General features: G+C 35.4%; 4 protein-coding genes and 4 non-coding genes across 9 annotated transcripts in view; 3 read left to right on the forward strand and 5 right to left on the reverse strand.

Moving 5' to 3' along the window:
- LOC104715904 lies at window positions 5387–9320 on the reverse strand. The gene is made up of 3 exons (XM_010433271.1): window positions 9125–9320; window positions 7963–8922; window positions 5387–7866 (listed from the first exon to the last, which is right to left on the reverse strand). Exons 1-3 carry the CDS (start codon window positions 9318–9320, stop codon window positions 5387–5389), a joined length of 3636 nt encoding a protein of 1211 aa, XP_010431573.1.
- LOC104713680 (chaperone protein dnaJ A6, chloroplastic-like) lies at window positions 10635–13701 on the forward strand. Its single transcript, XM_010430853.2, has 8 exons — window positions 10635–10765; window positions 11185–11319; window positions 11549–11690; window positions 11795–11852; window positions 12006–12048; window positions 12338–12386; window positions 12480–12566; window positions 12657–13701. Exons 2-8 carry the CDS (start codon window positions 11210–11212, stop codon window positions 13506–13508), a joined length of 1341 nt encoding a protein of 446 aa, XP_010429155.1. The 5' UTR covers window positions 10635–10765; window positions 11185–11209; the 3' UTR covers window positions 13509–13701.
- TRNAM-CAU lies at window positions 13835–13919 on the reverse strand. Its single transcript is given in 2 exon segments — window positions 13835–13870; window positions 13882–13919. It is a non-coding gene; the product is annotated as a tRNA-Met (tRNA).
- Window positions 14386–14470, reverse strand: TRNAM-CAU. The gene is given in 2 exon segments: window positions 14386–14421; window positions 14433–14470. It is a non-coding gene; the product is annotated as a tRNA-Met (tRNA).
- LOC104713681 (mediator of RNA polymerase II transcription subunit 18) lies at window positions 14856–16383 on the reverse strand. Of its 2 annotated transcripts, XM_010430855.1 has the most exons (6): window positions 16304–16383; window positions 16134–16197; window positions 15863–15962; window positions 15715–15772; window positions 15275–15631; window positions 14856–15182 (listed from the first exon to the last, which is right to left on the reverse strand). In XM_010430855.1, the coding sequence occupies exons 2-6, from the start codon at window positions 16167–16169 to the stop codon at window positions 15080–15082; spliced, it is 654 nt and encodes a 217-aa protein (XP_010429157.1). In that variant the 5' UTR covers window positions 16170–16197; window positions 16304–16383; the 3' UTR covers window positions 14856–15079. The 2 variants fall into 2 exon arrangements, with proteins under 2 accessions (XP_010429157.1, XP_010429156.1); XM_010430854.2 differs by lacking the exon at window positions 16304–16383 and having other exon boundaries at window positions 16134–16297.
- Window positions 16424–16497, forward strand: TRNAI-AAU. The gene has a single exon. It is a non-coding gene; the product is annotated as a tRNA-Ile (tRNA).
- Window positions 19310–19383, forward strand: TRNAI-AAU. The gene has a single exon. It is a non-coding gene; the product is annotated as a tRNA-Ile (tRNA).
- LOC104713682 (tRNA (cytosine(34)-C(5))-methyltransferase) overlaps window positions 19608–19816 on the reverse strand; it is a 7810-nt gene continuing 7601 nt past the window's right edge. Inside the window, exon 17 of the mRNA XM_010430858.2 lies at window positions 19608–19798. Coding sequence (XP_010429160.1) covers window positions 19749–19798 — 50 coding nt within the window. The 3' untranslated portion in view covers window positions 19608–19748. The remainder of the gene's footprint in view (window positions 19799–19816) is intronic.

The following is a 19816-nucleotide window of genomic DNA, read 5'->3' on the forward strand; positions in this document are numbered from 1 at the left end:
AAGATGGCAAATTTTTTGGAAACTATTAACGTACAATTAGGAAATTTAAGCAATATATTTGGCAAACAATATCTTAATAATAAACAGATATTGGACTTTTTCTATACCATTTTCCTATATATAACTAAATATTTTTGTTTAAGCCTAGAATATATTTTTTCGTTTTTCAATTTTAATAGCACATATCTTTTTTTGTTCTTTTTGCTAATTGAAGATCTAATTTGAGTTTTATATTCTTGATTTCAGGTTCGAATAGAGCATGAAAATTGTTGTTTCTCCACTTTGTGTGTCACTGTTTCTTCAAACCAATGGTACTTTGATCTATTTATTCTTCTTTATTTTTTATGATACACCCTTTGATTGAAAATGTTTAAATATCAAGTTCTTATTAAATACTAATCAGGATATGGATAAGAGAAGGAAGAGCAGTTGATAGAACATGGATCCTCAAATCGAGTAATCGAGCTAGATGGTATGAAGCAGACTATGTCATTCTGACTTTTTCATTTTGTTTAAAGGTTAGATTTTCAAATTTATATTAAAATTTAATCATATTTTTTTATGAAAATGAAACAATAATTAATAATAAGAAAATAACTAATGAAACAACTATAAAAGGAATATGCTCTTTTGTATTGATTTCAAACTGATTAATAAGAATATATTTAAATTATAGGTAATATATATATATATATATATCCGAAAATTATTATTTTAAAACTTATGAAAATATCTTAATGTTCTTAAATAACAGAGCTACTAAATTCTAATTTTGTCTAAAATCTATTTTTATAAAAATATTATATTTAATTAAAATAAATAACGATTAATAGTATAATTTAAAATCTATAATAAAATTTCATCTATTATGGTTTGAATTAATTGTACTAAAGATTATCTTTTATGTATTATTAATTTGTGCGTGTTTTTTTTGAAGATGGCAAACTTTGGTTTGATATTTTGGACTCGGGAATCAAACACATTAATAATTTTATTGTTTGGTATTTAAATTAGCTAATAATTAGGGTGTGTTTATGCAGAGTTTTAACCATGGAGAATGTTGGATCACACAAGAAACAAGTACAAAACCATATTACCAGGGAGTAGTACAATTAAGAGACTTTAATTGTGACGTGAAGACTATACTACTTGTGATTGATTTTATTGTGTTTAGACTTTTAAATGGAAAAACATGTAATCGTATTAAGGAGCAAGTGCATACATCCACACATATTAAACTATTTGAAATAGACTTATTGTATATCAACAATTTCATACCCAATATTTACGAAAATTATATTTAAGAAGTTTCCATAACTATTTCTATTAACAACAACATAACTATATGTTCAGAGCCTTGCCATAGTTAGGAAAAAAGAAACATTCGTTTAGAGCATCAAATTTTGGGGAAAAAATTAGGAGCATATATTATTTAGACTTTAGTCCTAATAGAGTTATGTTTATATGAGACTTAATGGTTATACTAAAATAATGTGTTAATAATATAGATAAATACGAAAAAAACTTATTGTATATCAACATTGGGCTTCGATATGGGTTTAATTAAGTAATTAGAAAACAATTACTTCAACATTAAGGTTTTTAAAAAAGTTAATAAATATTTAGGGTAAGCAAAGAAATATATATCGCTTTCTCCTCTTTTCTGAACAGAACTCAGTAAACAAAGTTTTCCTTCGACATGTCTCTCACTAAATCAATTGTATATATATTAAAGTAAAATTATTCAAGTTTTTAACTTTTTAACACTATTTATTCTATTTTCCTAAATAGTTACATCCAAATTATTTTTATATTTGTAAGTGATTGTTGTTGTTTGGAGAAAATTGGTTAGAAAGTTGATTTTGAAAGTTTAGTTAACGAATTAGTGGAAAAAGAAAGAAAAATGTTTTAGAACTAATCTTTTGTTGGTTTGTATAGTTATATTGTTTTTGTTTTCGTTCAGCGACAACGGTATTTGTTTTTGTAGAATTTTATTTATTTATTGAATTGGGGTATTTTTTTAAGTCGCTTCGGATATATTTTCGTCTTCTCACNAGATAAAGATGCTTCCCTTTTAATAGTATAGATGCTAAAATAATGTGTTAATAATATAGATAAATACGAAAAAAATATTGGGCTTCGATATGGGTTTAATTAAGTAATTAGAAAACAATTACTTCAACAATTAAGGTTTTTAAAAAAGTTAATAAATATTTAGGGTAAGCAAAGAAATATATATCGCTTTCTCCTCTTTTCTGAACAGAACTCAGTAAACAAAGTTTTGTTTCGACATGTCTCTCACTAAATCAATTGTATATATATTAAAGTAAAATTATTCAAGTTTTTAACTTTTTAACACTATTTATTCTATTTTCCTAAATAGTTACATCCAAATTATTTTTATATTTGTAAGTGATTGTTGTTGTTTGGAGAAAATTGGTTAGAAAGTTGATTTTGAAAGTTTAGTTAACGAATTAGTGGAAAAAGAAAGAAAAATGTTTTAGAACTAATCTTTTGTTGGTTTGTATAGTTATATTGTTTTTGTTTTCGTTCAGCGACAACGGTATTTGTTTTTGTAGAATTTTATTTTTATTGAATTGGGGTATTTTTTTAAGTCGCTTCGGATATATTTTCGTCTTCTCACAACTCTGTATATGTTACAGGAAATCAAATATTACTTATGAAAACAATCCCGCACGTACGTGCGGGTCCGTATCTAGTGTATTACTAAATTGGTTACCAAAAAAAATCTTTGACCATATTCCAAAGATTAGGCATGCATAGATATATATGCTAATTTTGACTCAAAATAAGATACAATTGTCATTAAACTTTTTTCACTTTCTCAAAATAATATAATCTCTTTGAATCTCACCAAATCACAAACTTTTTCACTTTCTTAAAATGAAATATCCAACAATTCCACCAAATATCTTAAAAACTCTCTTCAAATCTCTCAAAATCTCAAATTTCCTAAATCCCATAAAATCTTACTAAATCATAGTTTCAATATACTCCCCTAAATTATGCAGTCAAATATTACATTTAATCAAATAATGGTCTTAGTTGTAAGATTTTTGTCTATATAATGAGAATCTTATCTCTTTACAATTATAGGTCAAATTTTCTATTTTTCTCATCCCCTTACTTCAAACCATCGACCGAGTCACTATAAATAAAGCATTGTTGGACTTTTTAATTTTACAACAAACCTAACAATTAGAAATAAACAAATGAGTATGACAAAAGCTTTTTTCTTTTTTGTTCTTGTAGTACTAGCTTTGTTTTCAAACTCCAATACTTTAGCCTCACCATGTATGTTGTTATTGTTACTCAATCTTTGATTATTTTATAAAGTAAATTTTGAATATTTTATTTTAACAAATAAATTAGTAAAAACCAATTTATATGTATATGTGTGTATCTATATTTCTTTTTCTTTAACTCAGTTTTGTTTATGCAGCGGTCAATGGATTTGGATATGATCATTGTATTAGACCATGTAAGCGAGCTTTTACAGATGTTGAATGCAAGGTGGAGTGTACACAGTTCAGGGGGTATTCGGATGGAGGGTGTATTGGTTTAGCTCCAAATTTTAACTGTTGTTGTAAGAAATGATAAAAGTCAGTAATCTTTATAAAATAAAATAAAACTGATTACGACAAAGAAACGTCTCCATGTGATTTTAGTCATCTGGATTTATCTTATGCTAAATATACTACCTAAGTTATGTTGCTTATGGATTGAGTACTGCCTCTTGATCAATGAGGAGCCCAAACTGATTATTATTTTTCAATGCATTCACCAAACCATATATATTTGATTGATATTGTTGTGGGTGCAGAAAAGAAAAAGAAAAAAAAAACAAAATATGTTGAAGATGTGAATTTTACAGACCCACAACCACTAGACCACTTTTAATGACTATCCCAATGTAAAAATAAAACATTTACATAGGGTGTGAATGGTAACTGCGGTTGGGGCGGACAAATCCATCTGCGGATCAGACCGCTCTGTTTTAAGTATGGACAGCAGACTGCTGCGGTCCAACTCTATTTGTAGGGAAAAACGGTCCGCAGTTAGTCCGCTGCGGTCTTGTTTCTATTTTCTGTAGACCGCACTACTGCGGACTAAACACAATGAATGGTAAACAAAAAGGTTTGATCCGCAGATGGATTTGTCCGCCCCAACCGCTGCAACCATTCACAACCATAGTGTAGTTGTTAGGGCTTTTTTTAGCCGACCGAACACTCACTCTCCATAAACTTTTCGTGTTCGACAATTTTTTTAGGATTTTCGATTCCCTATTGTTTCGAGATCTTCTTGGCTTCTTGACTTGGTATCGAAGCTACCGTTCTCTATCACCATTGATTACGGTACATAACTCTATGTGTGTTTTCGCCTCGTTGTCTATATCTCCCTTCCTCTGTTTCAGTTTGTTTAAAGCCCATCGAAACGACAAAGTGTCCTTCGGCTGATTTTTTGTCTTCTTAGGATTGGTGGGTTGTAGCATTTGGTTCACGATTGCTTCTTCATTTGTATATAGAAGAAGTAAAGAGGGCCTGAAGCTATTTTAGTTGTGTAAATAGCAGGGGAGTGTAATTAAGCTAACTAAATATGGCTCTAATGCAATTTGGAAGTACGTGTTTTGCTCAATTTGCAGTGAGAGCTTATTATCCGAGCAGATTCGAACCAACCTGCCAACAAAAGTATGATCTTTTTACTGTTTAAGTCTCTGGATTGTATTTAGTGGTTTTTGATTTATTGTAGGAGTTATATATCTGACTCACATAGCGTTAAAAGGTTTTTCAGTTCACAACTTTTTGCAGTTCGTGTATGTTTCAAATGAATTGTTTGGGAGCTTCAAGGTCGAGTATGGTCTCACATGGTTCCTTGCCCTTCTTGTCCAGAAATAAGCAGAACCGAAGAGGATCTCGCTTCACTGTTAGAGCAGATCATGCAGTATGTGTTCTTGTAACTTGTTTAGATCACTGCTGTATTATGATCTTAATTGCTTATGGTTGGTTGTGTGAAATTCTAGGTGTACTATTCAGTCCTTGGAGTTTCGAAATATGCAACCTCATTCATCTTATGAAGATTTGGTGTTGTATTATCTTTGAGAAGGAGATGATAACAACATTGACACTCAAGTATAGGAGTGGTAACTGTTACCTTCTTGTTTACGCCAACAGGGATCCTGATGCAGAAGAGAGATTCATAGAAATAAGTAATGCATATTAGGTGAAACACTTTTTGATAAATATGTGAATTTCATTGAACTAAAGGTTCGCAGAACTTACAAAAGCTGGATACAGAGGTTACTTCTTGCCAAAAAAAAAAACAAACTAAAAACAAGGAAGGAACCAAACGAAGATATATATCACGACTAAATATACTTTAACCACAATGCCATAGCAGCCTTAAACTGCTTCCTAGCCTTTTTCGCCAGTATTGCATCCCTAATCTGCTTGTCAAGTCCCTTGAATAAGATAGTAGTCTCGGTGGATATGTTGTGGTGGTACCTGGTGTTGCGCTCCCACCATAATGCGTAAACAGTGGCTTGTGTGACTAGTCTTTGGAGGGGACGAGTTGAAGTTTTGTCTTTCATGTCCATCCAGCTGGTGAAAGCATCCCAAGTGTGAAAAGAGAAAGAGCGGTAGCCTAGTCTTCTAGTTACTTCAGACCAGAGATCCTCGCTGACCTTACAGTGGAGGAAAAGGTGATCACGGGTTTCCTGGTAGCAACCACAGAGACAGCAAGTTGCGTCGATGTGTGAGTCCCAGCTAGCAAGTCTCGCTTTCGTAGGTAGCCTGTCTAGGTGCAGAAGCCACATCATAAACGCATGTCTGGGTATTGCACCCTTAAACCATACCTGAGAAGTCCAAGGAAGAGGATTCTGTCTCGGTCTGATCTCCTCCCAGGTCCTCTTTGTTGAGAACATTTGGAACTCGACCGGACCAGTCATCCAGAAGAAGCTATCTTGTTCCAACGCAAGGAGTGGACTCTGTATCGTGGCAAGGAATATATGGAGGTCCAAGGCTTGATTTGAGCGAGCAGGCCTTAGATTCCATCCTGTTGGCGAACATGCGTGGGCCACTTTACCTTGAAGAGGGATACCCACTTGATTTGGTCCCGATGGTCCGAGGTAGTCTATTAGTGGGCCAAAAGGGGTCCAGCAATCATACCAGAAATTTAACTGTTGACCGTTACCAAGCCTTGCCTTGAGGAAATGTCTTGCAGTGTGTCTCAGGTTCAACATGGCCTTCCAGGTCCATGAAGATTGTTTCTTTGCATCAATAGCCCAGAAAGAACCATCCTTTATCTTGGTATTGCGCAACCACAACGCCCACAATGAGTCGGATGCACTAAACAGTCTCCAAATTAATTTGAGGCAGAGTGTCCTGTTCCAAAAGCTTAAGTTCCTCAGACCCAGTCCCCCTTCTTCTTTCGGAAGACACACGTTGCTCCAGGCGACTTTTGCTGAGCCCCGCTTGGTTACATCACCATTCCACAGGAAGTTCCTGCATAGACTCTCAACCTTTTTGATGCAGCCTTTTGGTAGGATAAATGCCGACATCCAGAAGTTTAGAGTACCATGGATCACAGAGGATAGGAGTTGCAGCCTGCCCGCGTATGAAAGGGCTCTTGCTGCCCACGAGCTGAAACGTTTTGTCAAAGCATCCAACAGTGGCCTGTATTCTGATAGCCTTAGTTTTCTGTGCATGAGAGGGAGGCCTAAGTACCTTACTTGAAGTGAACCGATGTTGAAACCAAGAGATGCCATCAGAGAGGTTTCAACCTGAGTCACTCCCGCTAGGTACAGGTCCGTCTTGCTCTTATTCATGTGAAGACCTGAGGCAGCTGAGAACTCATGGAGAACCCCAGTAATGTTTGACAAGGAGTTTAGTTTCCCGTCAAAGAAAACCATGATGTCATCGGCAAACGCTAGGTGGGTAACCTGAGGGTTCGAGGTATTAGCGTGAGCTCCTATGAGGCTGTTGTTGTATGCCTTCCTTAGCATCTGCGAAAAGACTTCCATGACCAAAACGAATAGATACGGTGAGATGGAGTCACCTTGTCTCAACCCCTTTGATCCCGTGAAGTGGCCACACAATTCCCCATTGATGCAGATAGAGAAGCTTGCTGTAGAAATACACTGCTTTATCAGAGAGATGAAGTGCGCTGGGAACTCCATTGCCTTTAGTGTGTTGATTATAAACTCCCAAATAACAGAGTCAAAGGCCTTCTTGAGATCCACCTTGAGCATTCCCCTTTGCGAAATGTTTTTCTGGTTGTAGCCTTGCACTAATTCAGTAGCCAACAGAACATTTTCTACCAAAAGTCTACCCGGGATGAAAGCTGATTGGGAGTTGGAGACCAGATCCGGGATGACCCTCTTTAGTCTGTTTGCCAGAAGCTTAGACACTATCTTGTATAAAGTGTTACAGCACGCAATAGGACGGAACTCCCCCACCCGCTGCGCGTTTGGGGTTTTCGGGATGAGGGTGATGATTGTTGCATTCCACTGCTTGAGCATCTTCCCTGACCTGAAGAATTCAGTAACAGCCTCGATCGCTGAGCTACCTACTGTTTCCCACTGAGCAGTGAAGAACTCGACACAATAGCCATCTGGTCCCGGGGCCTTGTTTCTGGGAAGCGAAAAGGTTGCTTTTTTTATCTCCTCTGGTGAGTATGGCGCATTTAGAATCTGGATAGCGCTTGAAGAACAGCGTTGGGTGACGAGGTCCGCAATTTCTGAAACTGAAACTGAAGAGCGCGCACTTTGACCTCCAAACAAACCTTTGTAGAAGTCCACGACAAGGTTTTGAATTCCCTGTCTGGAGTCCACTACCTGGTCATTGTCGTCTATGAGGAAAATTATCTCGTTGATACTTTGCCTTGAAAGAATAGACCTGTGGAAAAATTTGGAGTTTTTGTCTCCTTCTTCTAACCATCAAATACGCGATCTCTGCTTTAAGAAGGATTCTTCCGCTAAAGCAAGGGAGGTCCAGATCCTATGTGCTTCTTTCTCTTTGTCCACGTTCTCAGATGATGGAGTAGCTAAGAGGTCTTGCTGGCAAGCAAGCAGGTTTGCATAAGCCTCCTGAACCCGTTTTTCTATTCCGGAGTAGTTCACCTTGCTAAAGTCTCTTATCACGTTTTTCAGAAGCTTTAGTTTCTTTGAAATTTTGAACATTTGAGTCCCATCAAACTGGAGAGCGTCCCACCAGACCTTGATAAGAGGTCCAAACTCCGGATTTTGATTAAGTAGAGACAAGAACTTAAAAGGCTTCTTACGCTTCTGCTTTTGACAATCCAGGAAGATGCATCCAGGGCTATGATCCGAAAAAGCGGGTTCACCAAAAACAGCAAGTGATGTGGGGAAAGCAGCCAACCATACGTCGTTTACCACTACTCTGTCCAACTTTTTAGCAACTAGACCAATACTATGCTTGTTCGTCCAGGTGAAGGTACTTCCGCAATAAGGTAGGTCAGACAGAGAGGAGGAAAGCAAACACTGACTTAGTTCTCGCATACCAGATGGAACGGAGTGAGCTTCAAGGTTTGAATGCTCGTGAGGCAGCAGAATTTGATTAAAATCCCCCAGGACGGTCCACGGTTTTGTTGAGATAGAAGAGTTCTGAGAGAGATCAACTATCTCAGCCCACAAAGATCTCCGGGAAGCACTACAGGTGGAAGATGCATAAACCACAGAGACAACTATCTGATCAGAGACGAAGGGCAGCTTGACTAGGCAGGTGATCATCTGGAGAGATTTGCAGATGATAGTAACTTGAACAGAAGGATGCCATGTTAACCAAATCTTACCAAGATCTGAGAACTCATAGTTTCCTTCAAAATTCCAGCATGGGAACACACGAGATACTATAGCTTGTGAGTTCGCCTGGCTGACATGGGTTTCTATAATCCCACCAAAAAAATGGTTGATTACTCTTCAACCATTTCCGAAAGCATCTACGCTTTATTTTATCGTTAATACCTCTTACATTCCAGCAAAAAATATCCATAAAGATAGAGGGATATTAGAGGATTAAAGGGCCTCTAGCCCTAGCTCCACGGTGATTCTTTCGCAGCAATTTTTTGGATACTACCTTCAAAAAACGGTCTGAGTCTGCTTCCGGATTGTCATCCTCTTCTGATAGGCTGTCCGACGAGACTTCGTTTTGAGACATACCCTTATCCTCCAAGACTTTTCCTGCTCCATTAGTCCTAGGGGATAGATGTGCGAAGAGGTTGTCGCGAAGATCTATACAAAGCTGTCCATCATCAAAACCTAAGGGGTAAGATTTGAGATACATACTTTTAAGCTATGAGGTGAAACACTTGTAGAGATACATGTTTTTAAGTAAGCCTCTTTTGGGGTTTCTTTTTGACTAAAGAACAGAACAAACGTTTTCTGTTCTGCAGGTCTTATCAGATGAGATGAAGAATAATAGGTGTGGGGATGAGATTGAGGGTCATGAGGCTGGAGTCGAAGACGCTGGAATGGGAGACATGGGGGAATGGTTCCAAGACCAAGTATTCAAGTTTCATTCTTTAAAGACTCTTAAAGCCAAATGCACCACGTGTGGCGGACTAGGTCAAGTGGTTTCATCAGCAGTAGCTCCTCTTGACTTGAACCAACAAGTCATGACTTGCTCTTCCTGTAACGGCACTGGAGTGGTGCCTGCTCTTGTTGATGAAACGGATACGTCTCAAAATATTGGACGGGGTTGATTCCTGGCGGTAGCGCTGATTAAGAATGAGAAGAGAAGTGAGGCCGGTGACTGGGTGATCTTAGGATGATGATACTTATAACCAATATACTCTACGCTTGCAAGATATATATCTCCTATAACGATACAATTCTAGGGACAAGAATGAAAGTAGCGGTGGTGATGGCGAAAAAGGGAGTGCAAGTGGAAATACATAAGAGATTGAGCAAAGAGGAGCAGAAACTTATTGAGGAGCTTGCTGATATGAGCAAGAACAAGACTGCTAAATCGCCACTAGTACCAAAAAAGATGATTACCAATGAGAAGGCTCGGAATGGGAATGTGATCTAACAAGGCTCGGAAACCAATTCTACTACGTACTGACACAAAATGGAACACATTAACTTAGAAAAATCTTATGCAAGTTCTGATATTGCAAGATCCTAATATTCAACTGTAACGTTCACGAGATTTTCACAGGTATTACGTGATCTGAACAATGATCACTACATAAAACCAAAACACATCTAACATGATACAACATGTCCTTGCTTTACTTTACTTTACTTTCAACCATATATATATATACATTCTTACCATAACACAGATTCGATCAGCTCCTGCTCTTACTTTTACTAGTGAAAATGGTAGTGACAAAAAGTAATTATACTTTCATTTGATTACTTTTTTAAAAAATGTTAATTTTTGACAACAGAGACCATATTATAAAATATAAAAATAAAAATGGAGATAATACCAACAAAGTAGAGAGATATCACTTTCATTTAACTGAATTCATGTATAAACTTTTTATTCAAAAATAATTTACAACCTAATACCTTCCTAATACTAATATATATTTTTCAATTCATAATAATATAATATAAAAATAAGAAGAAAAAGGGCTACGTTCTTCTAGCGAACTCCTTTCATTCGTTTCTTCTTGTCTAAAGTGACTAAAAAACTCATCATCATCAGTTTTTCTTATCTCTCTCTCTCTCTCTCTCTCTCTCGCCTCTTCCTTCTCCCGTCGTCCACCATTGATTACGGTAAGATTCCACCTTAATTCACTCTAGAGAGAGAGAAGAACTCATTCTCTGTATTCACATAGTTTCCTTTGCTTTAACCCTGGATTGTGCCAAAAAATTGCGGCTTATTATGGAATCCGCCGCTTAATTAATTTACCCGACCAGCTCGTGTTTTTCGAACAACCCACATCGGATTTTGTTAGAAATGTTTTGCCTTTTTTTTTTTTTATATACATAATCTAGTTGATGAACAACAACAACTCCTATGTATGTGTTGTGATGGGTCTTTGCTTGCTTATTTAGTTATCTTCTGTGTTTGAACTTTTGAAGTATGTTTGTTAAACTGAAATTGAAATTGATGTTTTGTCTATGAATTTTTGGGTTTAGCATTCTGCGTTTATAGAGAGTAAGAAAAAGCTAACCTAAAATTGTGTTTGCAGGGAGTGTGTATTGAGAGCTAAAAACATGGCTTCAATACAATTTGGAAGTACTTGTGTTGCTCAATGGAGTATTCGTCCTCAATTTGCAGTCAGAGCTTATTACCCCACCAGAGTCCAATCCACTCGCCAACAGAAGTATGATTTTGTTTTCTCTAGATTTGCATCTAGTTCTTGACATAGAGTGGAATTGAAACTAGTTTTGGTTTATAAAGACTTTCAAAGGATTTTGCTTTGTTACACTTTGCACATCTTTAGACTGAGAGTTTTATGAGTGTTCACTTGGAAATCGAGAAAAAAAAGGAGGGAAGAGTTATGTAATCTGAAATAGCATTGAAGGTTTTTTTGTTTTGACAACTTTTTGCAGTTCCATGAACCAAATAAATTGTTTGGGAGCTTCAAAGTCGAGTATGTTCTCAAATGGGTCCTTGCCTTTCTTGTCAATGACGGGAATGTCCAGTAATATGCATCCTCGCAGAGGATCTCGTTTCACTGTTAGAGCTGATGCCGTATGTGCTCCTATTTTTCTTCCCTTTCCAGAATGTGTTTATCTCTCAGCTTCTCTACTTATTATGATCTTGATTTTCTTTTTAATGATTGTGTCCAACTCTAGGATTACTATTCGGTTCTAGGTGTTTCGAAAAATGCAACCAAATCTGAGATCAAAAGCGGTATGTTTCTGTTTTTCTAAATGGGAGAAACTCCCTTGTATATGGATGGTTTGCATATATTCTCAATGCATGATTTGAATTTTTTGTGTTTTTTTTTCTTTACTTGTACTCTTCGATATGACACTGATTAGCTCTTCCTTGCTCTTGTTTCAGCTTATCGGAAGCTGGCTAGGAATTACCATCCGGATGTGAACAAGTAAGTGAAAAACTTCATTTGATGAAGATTGGTGCTGTATATCTTGCGAACAAGAGGATAGGAATTAGGATCGATACTCAAGTACAAGATAAGAACCTTGATCTCTGTTAGCAAAATGTAAGATATGCCAAAAGCAAGATGACTGCAAAACTTAGATTTTAGATTATGTTGTTCCAGGGAGAACCATGTACCTTCAAAACTCATAGACATTAGCGAAATATAGAAGACTGATACTTCTAAGTTAGAAAATTGTGACCATCTTGTTTACATGTTTATTATGTGCTTACAGGGATCCTGGCGCAGAAGAGAAATTCAAAGAGATAAGTAATGCATATGAGGTGAAATGAAACCCCAACTTCTCCTTTGTTTCCATTATGCAAGTTCAAACTTCTAGAGATGTTTTTTTTTTTAACATTTATAGGTTTCTGCAGGTTTTATCAGATGATGAAAAGAAATCTCTTTACGATAGGTTTGGTGAGGCCGGAGTTAAAGGCGCTGGTGGGATGGGAGGCATGGGGGTATGTTGTTCAGAATGTACATATTTATTCTTTATTGACACTCGAAGCCAACTCTCTGAACACTTCTTGGTTTTTATTAACTTTCAATAGGATTTCAGTAATCCGTTCGATCTATTCGAGTCACTATTTGAAGGTTTTGGTGGGGGAGGAGGAGGTGGAATGGGTAGAGGTTCAAGAAGCAGAGCCGTGGATGGTCAAGATGAGTATTACTCGCTAATCTTGAACTTCAAAGAAGCGGTTTTCGGGATGGAGAAAGAGATAGAGATATCTCGGCTCGAGAGCTGTGGGACTTGCGATGGTTCAGGTGCAAAACCAGGAACCACACCGACCAAATGCACCACGTGTGGCGGACAAGGTCAAGTGGTTTCATCGGCAAGAACTCCTCTCGGCGTGTTCCAACAAGTCATGACTTGCTCTTCCTGTAACGGTACTGGAGAGATCTCGACACCGTGTGGTACTTGCTCTGGAGACGGACGTGTGAGGAAGACGAAACGAATAAGTCTCAAAGTACCAGCCGGGGTTGATTCAGGTAGCCGGTTAAGAGTGAGAGGAGAAGGCAATGCAGGGAAGAGAGGCGGGTCACCAGGAGATCTGTTTGTTGTTATAGAAGTTATACCAGACCCGGTTTTGAAACGAGACGATACAAATATTCTCTACACTTGCAAGATATCGTATATTGATGCGATTTTAGGGACAACACTGAAAGTACCAACAGTGGATGGGACGGTAGATTTGAAAGTACCAGCAGGGACACAGCCTAGCACGACGCTTGTGATGGCGAAAAAGGGAGTTCCAGTATTGAACAAGAGTAATATGAGAGGGGATCAGTTGGTGAGGGTGCAAGTGGAGATACCTAAGAGATTGAGCAAAGAGGAGAAGAAACTTATTGAAGAGCTTGCTGATGTGAGCAAGAACAAGACTGCTAATAGCACCAGTAGATGATTAGAAACACAAATTTTTTTGACATTGACAATGTGAATCTCTATATATATATACATTGTTCTACCCTGGCTTGTGATATTTAGTTATAGCTCTTGCAAAAGAGGAAGCATTAAAGAAGCAAGTGGAGGAAGATGATTGTTGTTGTAGTCTTTGGGAAAAGGAACTTTTAAGAATTCATTTTTTGTGGTTCGAATTTTTTAGTCTAAATGTATCAAACCTGTTGCGGTTTAAAAATAGGCTTTCTAATTGGAAATGGTCAAATGGGTTTCAGTTCCAAAGCTCCAAGAATAAAAAAGGAACTGCGACTTAGAATAAAAATTGTAGAATGGGGTGAGAGAGGCTCGAACTCTCGACCTCAGGATCACTCAGTAGCTATGAGACCTACGCGCTAGCCAACTGCGCCACCACCCCATGTTGAAGTTTCTTACAGTATATATTTTGATAAGAATCTTTTTTATAATGGCTAAACTTAGAACACAACTTCCCAGCTAAGAATTTTTTTTTATAATGGCTTAACTAAGAATGATCAAATCTTTGGTCTCAGAAAGACAATGAAACCTAAGCTGGTGGACACAATACTTTGATGAAATTAATGCTTCAAAATCTTTCAATTTATTGAGACAAATGACAACAATGAAACATCATATTGCCAGTTTTTTCCATTGTTTAACTATGAACAATCAAGCTTTGGTCTCAGTTTCCTGAAAGACACTGATCTTAATCATGTTCGAAGATTTTTTAAAAAATTTAAGCTGGTAGATAATTGGAACTTATTGGGGATTGGGATGATAAATGGGTTTCAATTCCAAAGATCCAAGAATAAAGAATGAACGACTTTGTCCGAATTTAAGCAGACAAGCAAGTAAAAATAGTAAAATGGGGTGAGAGAGGCTCGAACTCTCGACCTCAGGATCACTCAGTAGCTATGAGACCTACGCGCTAGCCAACTGCGCCACCACCCCACGTTGAAAAGTCTTAACAGCGTATATTTGAAAACAACGTTTTCTAAAGGCTAAACTTACATTACAACTTCTGCTTAACTAAGAATGATCAATCTTTGGGTTCTCAGACTGCTTAACTAAAGAATGACCTTTAATCATGTTCGAAGGTTCTACAAAATACACATATTGTTAAGCTGGTGAACACAATACTCTGAAACTAAAGCTTCAAAATCTTTCAATTTACTGACACAAGTGACAACAATGAAACATTATATTGCCAGTTCTTCCATTTCTTAACTATGAACAATCAAGTTTTTGGTCTCAGTTTCCTGAAAGACATTGATCTCAATCATGTTCAAAGCTTTTGTCAAACATACATATTTTCCATTGCTGGTAGACACAATACTCTTGAAATCAAAGCTTCAAAATCTTTCAGTCTAGTAACAACAATGGAACAACATCTTGCTATCAAAAGGTTGAGAGAAGAACAAATATCTTCAAAGAGCCCTAACTCAATAAATATTCAACTCTAATGCTTCAGGAGATTTCACAACCATTGTGTGATCAGAAAATAAAATTGACTACAATGAACCTAAAGATCTGACAAGATAGAACACAAGATCCAACTGGTTACAATGCAGTACCTCCTCCATCCGACATAAGAGATGCGGCAGCTGCAGCAGCGGTTGGCACAACTCCCGTGGAGATAAATGGTTTCGACAAGTGAACAAGCCTGAAACATAACATTGTTGAATCAGGTCATCAAACATACATCAGAGTGTTGTAAAATAAACTACAAGGGGGTAAATGACAAAATGATCTTACGGGGCGAGAAATTCACAGAAAGATGAAACCGCAGCAGCGACTTCGCTGTAATTCGCAGGTGTTGCAGGAGCTGTGACATCAACAATCTGCATCCCAGGTGTAACAGGAACTGCCTCATCTATAGCATGAACTTTAGGCATCTTATTAACAGAAGACACAGAGACACTTATGTTGGCGGTCCGTTGGAAATGAAAGGCGAATCCGACTTTGAGAAGCTCATGGTCAAGTTTGTAACCGAGTGCATAGAACATACGCAAAGCGTTCTTGCTTACTTTACTTTCAATCAAAGTTCTAACCATAACAGAGATTTGATCAGCACCAGGACCTCTCATTGCACCTCCAACATGTTTAACAGTCCTAATGATTCAAGATGTCATAAATTACATTCCTTTGAATGAAGCAAGAACATATTATATTACAAGAAGAAGAAGGAGATGTACCATGTGGGATCTGGTTGATCAAGATCACATAAAAGCCTAACTTCAGAGGGCACAACTCCTGCAAAAAAAAAAGGGGAAAGATTTCACAATGTGGGTTTGTTATGATTCATAGGATGGTTCAATATGTGTGAATCAAGGGAGTAGTTACCAAGACTTGGGCCACTTTTTAAACACAACTCATGAACTCTCAGACGTTCGCGTTGAACACCACAGAGACCTTGAAGAAGAATCTCAAGAGCTTCTACATGCTGCAAAATTGAGAGTGAGAGAAAAAGAACAAAACTTTAATCAAATTCTGAATTTTTCAAGCTAGGGTTTTTCGATTTGGTACCAAAGCAAAGCTAAATTAACTTGGAATTTTTCGTAAACCCAAAAAGAAAAAAAAAAAAAAAAAAAAAAAAAAAAGGGGGCAAACGCACTTGTGTCTCGATGATTCCTTGAACTACGCACTCCATTGAATTGTTTTCTTCAGATCAAATACTTCTGCAAAAACCCAGTAAAGATTGATCGATTAAAACCCGAGAAAGTAAATGCTGAGGAAAACCAAATTCGAAGGCGAAATTGAATATAAAATTAAACGAAATCTTACTGTGAAATCAATACCATCGTCCTCGAGAGTAAATCGCAGAGTTTTTTTAGACACTGAGGAGAGTTACAAGAACTATTTAGTGTAGTAAATATCTTCTATGTACAACTAAGTAAACAAGATGGCCTATTAGCTCAGTTGGTTAGAGCGTCGTGCTAATAACGCGAAGGTCACAGGTTCGATCCCTGTATAGGCCACTTTTTATGTTTCTTTTTTCTCAAATCTCTTCTTTTAAACTGAGCCATCACACTTGTTTTTTCTTCTTTTTGGGTACAAATTTTGTTCTTCATATGATTTGTAATAATAATAATTTACCGGTTTGTTAACGAGAAAATAATAGTATTAACTATTCAGAATATTCAAATATTAAAATGAAAAAGAAAAATATCCACCGAATATAAAGACATTAACCTGAAATCTGTAATCTGATTAACCTTATTGATTATAAATTTATAATCAAGCTTTATAAAAATCTTTATATAAGTTTTTCAATATTTGAGATGTATTTCTTTTTTCTTTAAAGTTTAAATTGTTCGTGATAGTTACAGCTTTGGTTCTCGGTTATGGTTAATATGATAAAATATCACCAAAAGACTTTTTTGTACTATTTTCCTATATGATTTGTTATATTAGTATTTTTATTATCTCAATTAATATTATTAAAAAGCTATTTTCGTAATGTGAAAAAGTAGTTATTAAGTATCAACTATGAAAAAAAAAATAAGTTAAACTTATCACCAAAATTTTTTTTCTTTTAAACCACCAAACTTATTATGATCATTGTTCAACTATGTTCATCTTTGTATCCTAAGGGAATATTCCAAGTGGAATTTAGATAATAAACATGTCAAATGGCAATTCTTAGAAACATTTTGAACTCCATCACCAGTGTGTTCGTGAACATAAGAAAGGACAATGTAATAGGATTACTCCCGTGGACAAGAGATTTAATCTAATCCAAGCGACTTAGATGCACAAGCTCAATGGTTTTAGATGCATGTTTGGCTTTCTTCTTCTTTTTTGAGAGTACGGAGAAAAACTCAAACTTCTCTACAAATAAAGGAGAAGAACATGACAGTTAGATACCGATTGAATGATATATGTAATATATATGTGGTATCCAAGTTTAGATTCCGTAAATAATAAGCAAAGTTGATCCTCTCAGTCAACAATTAAAGCGTTATGCTAATAAGAGAGACCTATTACCACAATTCAAAAAAAAAATTACTTAACTAGGCCACATCTTGAGAGTCTATATATAATAATAGTGTATGGCTTAATTTTGTACTTAATAGAATTTGGCTTCATTGCTTTTGTGTGTTTTTTTTTTTACATTTCACCATTTCTTTCAATTTTTTTAATAGAAGTTTATTTCTCCTAATTTTCTTAATTTGACTATTATTAATTTTTATACTAAACATAATCATTAACCAAAAAGAAAAAAAAAACTAGATAAAGGTTAAACGCATATTTATGTGTGGTAGTAAAACCAAACAATCCCCTTTTTAATAAAACGGAAGTACACGACTTCAAATTGGTAGACCATATAATATTAATATAGGTTATAACTAAAATTAATTATTTGATAGCTTATATGGATTAATTACTTGATAGGTTATATAGATTTAGGATTAGGATCCTCTTAAAAATATATTCTAAAGAATAAAATAGAATATCCAAAGAATATTTAACTAACCATATATAGGCAAAAAAATCTCAGAAATTAATCACTCTTCCGCAGATTACAAGTGATTTTCGATTATACTAAAACATAAAATCTTACTTTACTTTATCCGAAAATTTTGACTAAGTAACGGGTCAAAATTTTAATATTTAAATTCATTTCATATATTTCTTTTGTTAAATTGTATAGTTTTATATACTATAATAAAAATTTAAATAATTTAATTTGGAATCTTTAAAAATAGTTTAATTTGATATTTTTAAGAATATCATAAATATATAGATCAAAAAGTTAAAAATTATAAACACTCTAATTTGATTGTTATAGCACGGGTTAATAATATGTCACTATAATATGAAAAAATTTCAAGAAATATGGTTTTTTGCTAGAGCACGGTTAAAATTTAAAAATATAATTTCTCGGATTAAATTTAAGTTTGGAATAATGTTCTTTGGTAGGCATTCTCGGTCACAATGATTTTGACAATCATACTTTACATATTTGGTCCTATAATTAGTATGTGTTATACTATAGGTTAAATCATAGAATTAACAATCAAAATACAATATATAATTTTAAATACTAAACAAATCAAATAAAATTAACAAAGAAAAATTAATTTTTTATCACACAATTTAATCTGCGTTATACCACAGGTCAAAATCTAGATATACTAAAATATATCTTACAAAATAGATGTTATTTTCATAAGTCATATTCAATATATGATTTCATTGGATAGTGTTGTTCCATACAAAAAAAACTTTTAAAACAAATAAAATAATTACATTTACGATGTTTTAAATAAAAATTACTAAATAAACAAATTTAATAAATTTTAACCCATGCTCTAGCACGGGTCATATTCTAGTACAAATATATTGTCTTTCACTATACAATTGTCTTTTCTAAACAATACAAATATTTGTTAAATGAAATAAAACTAGAGGTAAGAACATATCTATCGTTTTCCCGTCCGCCTCTAATTTGTTCAGACCGGCCTTGATAATAAAGATGTATATATTTGGAATTTAATGGTAATTAATATGGTATCGCAGAACAAGTTTGGTGGCTAATCAAAACAAGGATTCAAGATGCAAATGTAAAACTAAAGATCACATGGAACACGAAGGTCACAGGTTCATATTGTTTCAGTTTTCTCATTTCTTAATGTAAAACTAATCAAATTGTTTCAGTATATATTAATAATGGAGATGAGAGTGAGTGAGGTACGAGATTTATTTCAGAGGATGGGAAAAGATATAAAAGTTTAAGCTGAGGTAGTTTAACAAACTATAAGAGATGTTGGAGGCATTAGAACAAATGGCCTATTAGCTCAGTTGGTTAGAGCGTCGTGCTAATAACGCGAAGGTCACAGGTTCGACCCCTGTATAGGCCACTTTTTAATTTTTTCTTTCGCGAAAGGTTTGAGCACATTCCTCGATGGTTTGAGCACACGCCGATAAGAACATTGTCATCATCCTGATCGGTAACAAGACTTCGGCACTAAACTCGACAAATGTAGCGAATTCTTTCAACACTTTTGGCTGAGATCTTCAACACGAACAAACATTGTTAATTAGTCTTGTACTTTCAGATTTTTGAAATATAAAGAGGTTTAGAAATCAGAACAAAATCTTTCTTTTCTTTTGTGTCCTTACATCAAAAGTCATCATGATGATGCTTATATGAAAAAGAATTTGGAGGTAATGAGGAATAGAAAAAGCACAAAAAGCAGTACAACTGAAGTTATATAGGAGAGTTTTAAGCTGTTTCCATAGCTTGAGGACCGCCTGAATCGCCATTGCTTCCATTTACTGAATCGCCATTGC

The sequence above is a fragment of the Camelina sativa genome, chromosome 9, assembly GCF_000633955.1.
Source record: "Camelina sativa cultivar DH55 chromosome 9, Cs, whole genome shotgun sequence".
NCBI lineage: Eukaryota > Viridiplantae > Streptophyta > Magnoliopsida > Brassicales > Brassicaceae > Camelina > Camelina sativa.

What these genes read in the sequence shown, in the direction of transcription:
- LOC104715904 (XM_010433271.1), bottom strand. Translation starts at nt 9,320, where the DNA reads ATGTATCTCAAATCTTACCCCTTAGGTTTTGATGATGGACAGCTTTGT. An exon ending in TCCGGAAGCAGACTCAGACC is followed by an intron (nt 8,923 to 9,124) that starts GTTTTTTGAAGG and finishes GTGGGATTATAG; the next exon opens with AAACCCATGTCAGCCAGGCG. An exon ending in CTTCTTAAAGCAGAGATCGC is followed by an intron (nt 7,867 to 7,962) that starts GTATTTGATGGT and finishes TTTTCCTCATAG; the next exon opens with ACGACAATGACCAGGTAGTG.
- LOC104713680 (XM_010430853.2), top strand. Translation starts at nt 11,210, where the DNA reads ATGGCTTCAATACAATTTGGAAGTACTTGTGTTGCTCAATGGAGTATT. An exon ending in TCACTGTTAGAGCTGATGCC is followed by an intron (nt 11,691 to 11,794) that starts GTATGTGCTCCT and finishes GTCCAACTCTAG; the next exon opens with GATTACTATTCGGTTCTAGG. An exon ending in AGATAAGTAATGCATATGAG is followed by an intron (nt 12,387 to 12,479) that starts GTGAAATGAAAC and finishes AGGTTTCTGCAG; the next exon opens with GTTTTATCAGATGATGAAAA.
- LOC104713681 (XM_010430855.1), bottom strand. Translation starts at nt 16,169, where the DNA reads ATGGAGTGCGTAGTTCAAGGAATCATCGAGACACAA. An exon ending in AAGGAATCATCGAGACACAA is followed by an intron (nt 15,963 to 16,133) that starts GTGCGTTTGCCC and finishes TCAATTTTGCAG; the next exon opens with CATGTAGAAGCTCTTGAGAT. An exon ending in TTCTGTGAATTTCTCGCCCC is followed by an intron (nt 15,183 to 15,274) that starts GTAAGATCATTT and finishes GTTATGTTTCAG; the next exon opens with GCTTGTTCACTTGTCGAAAC.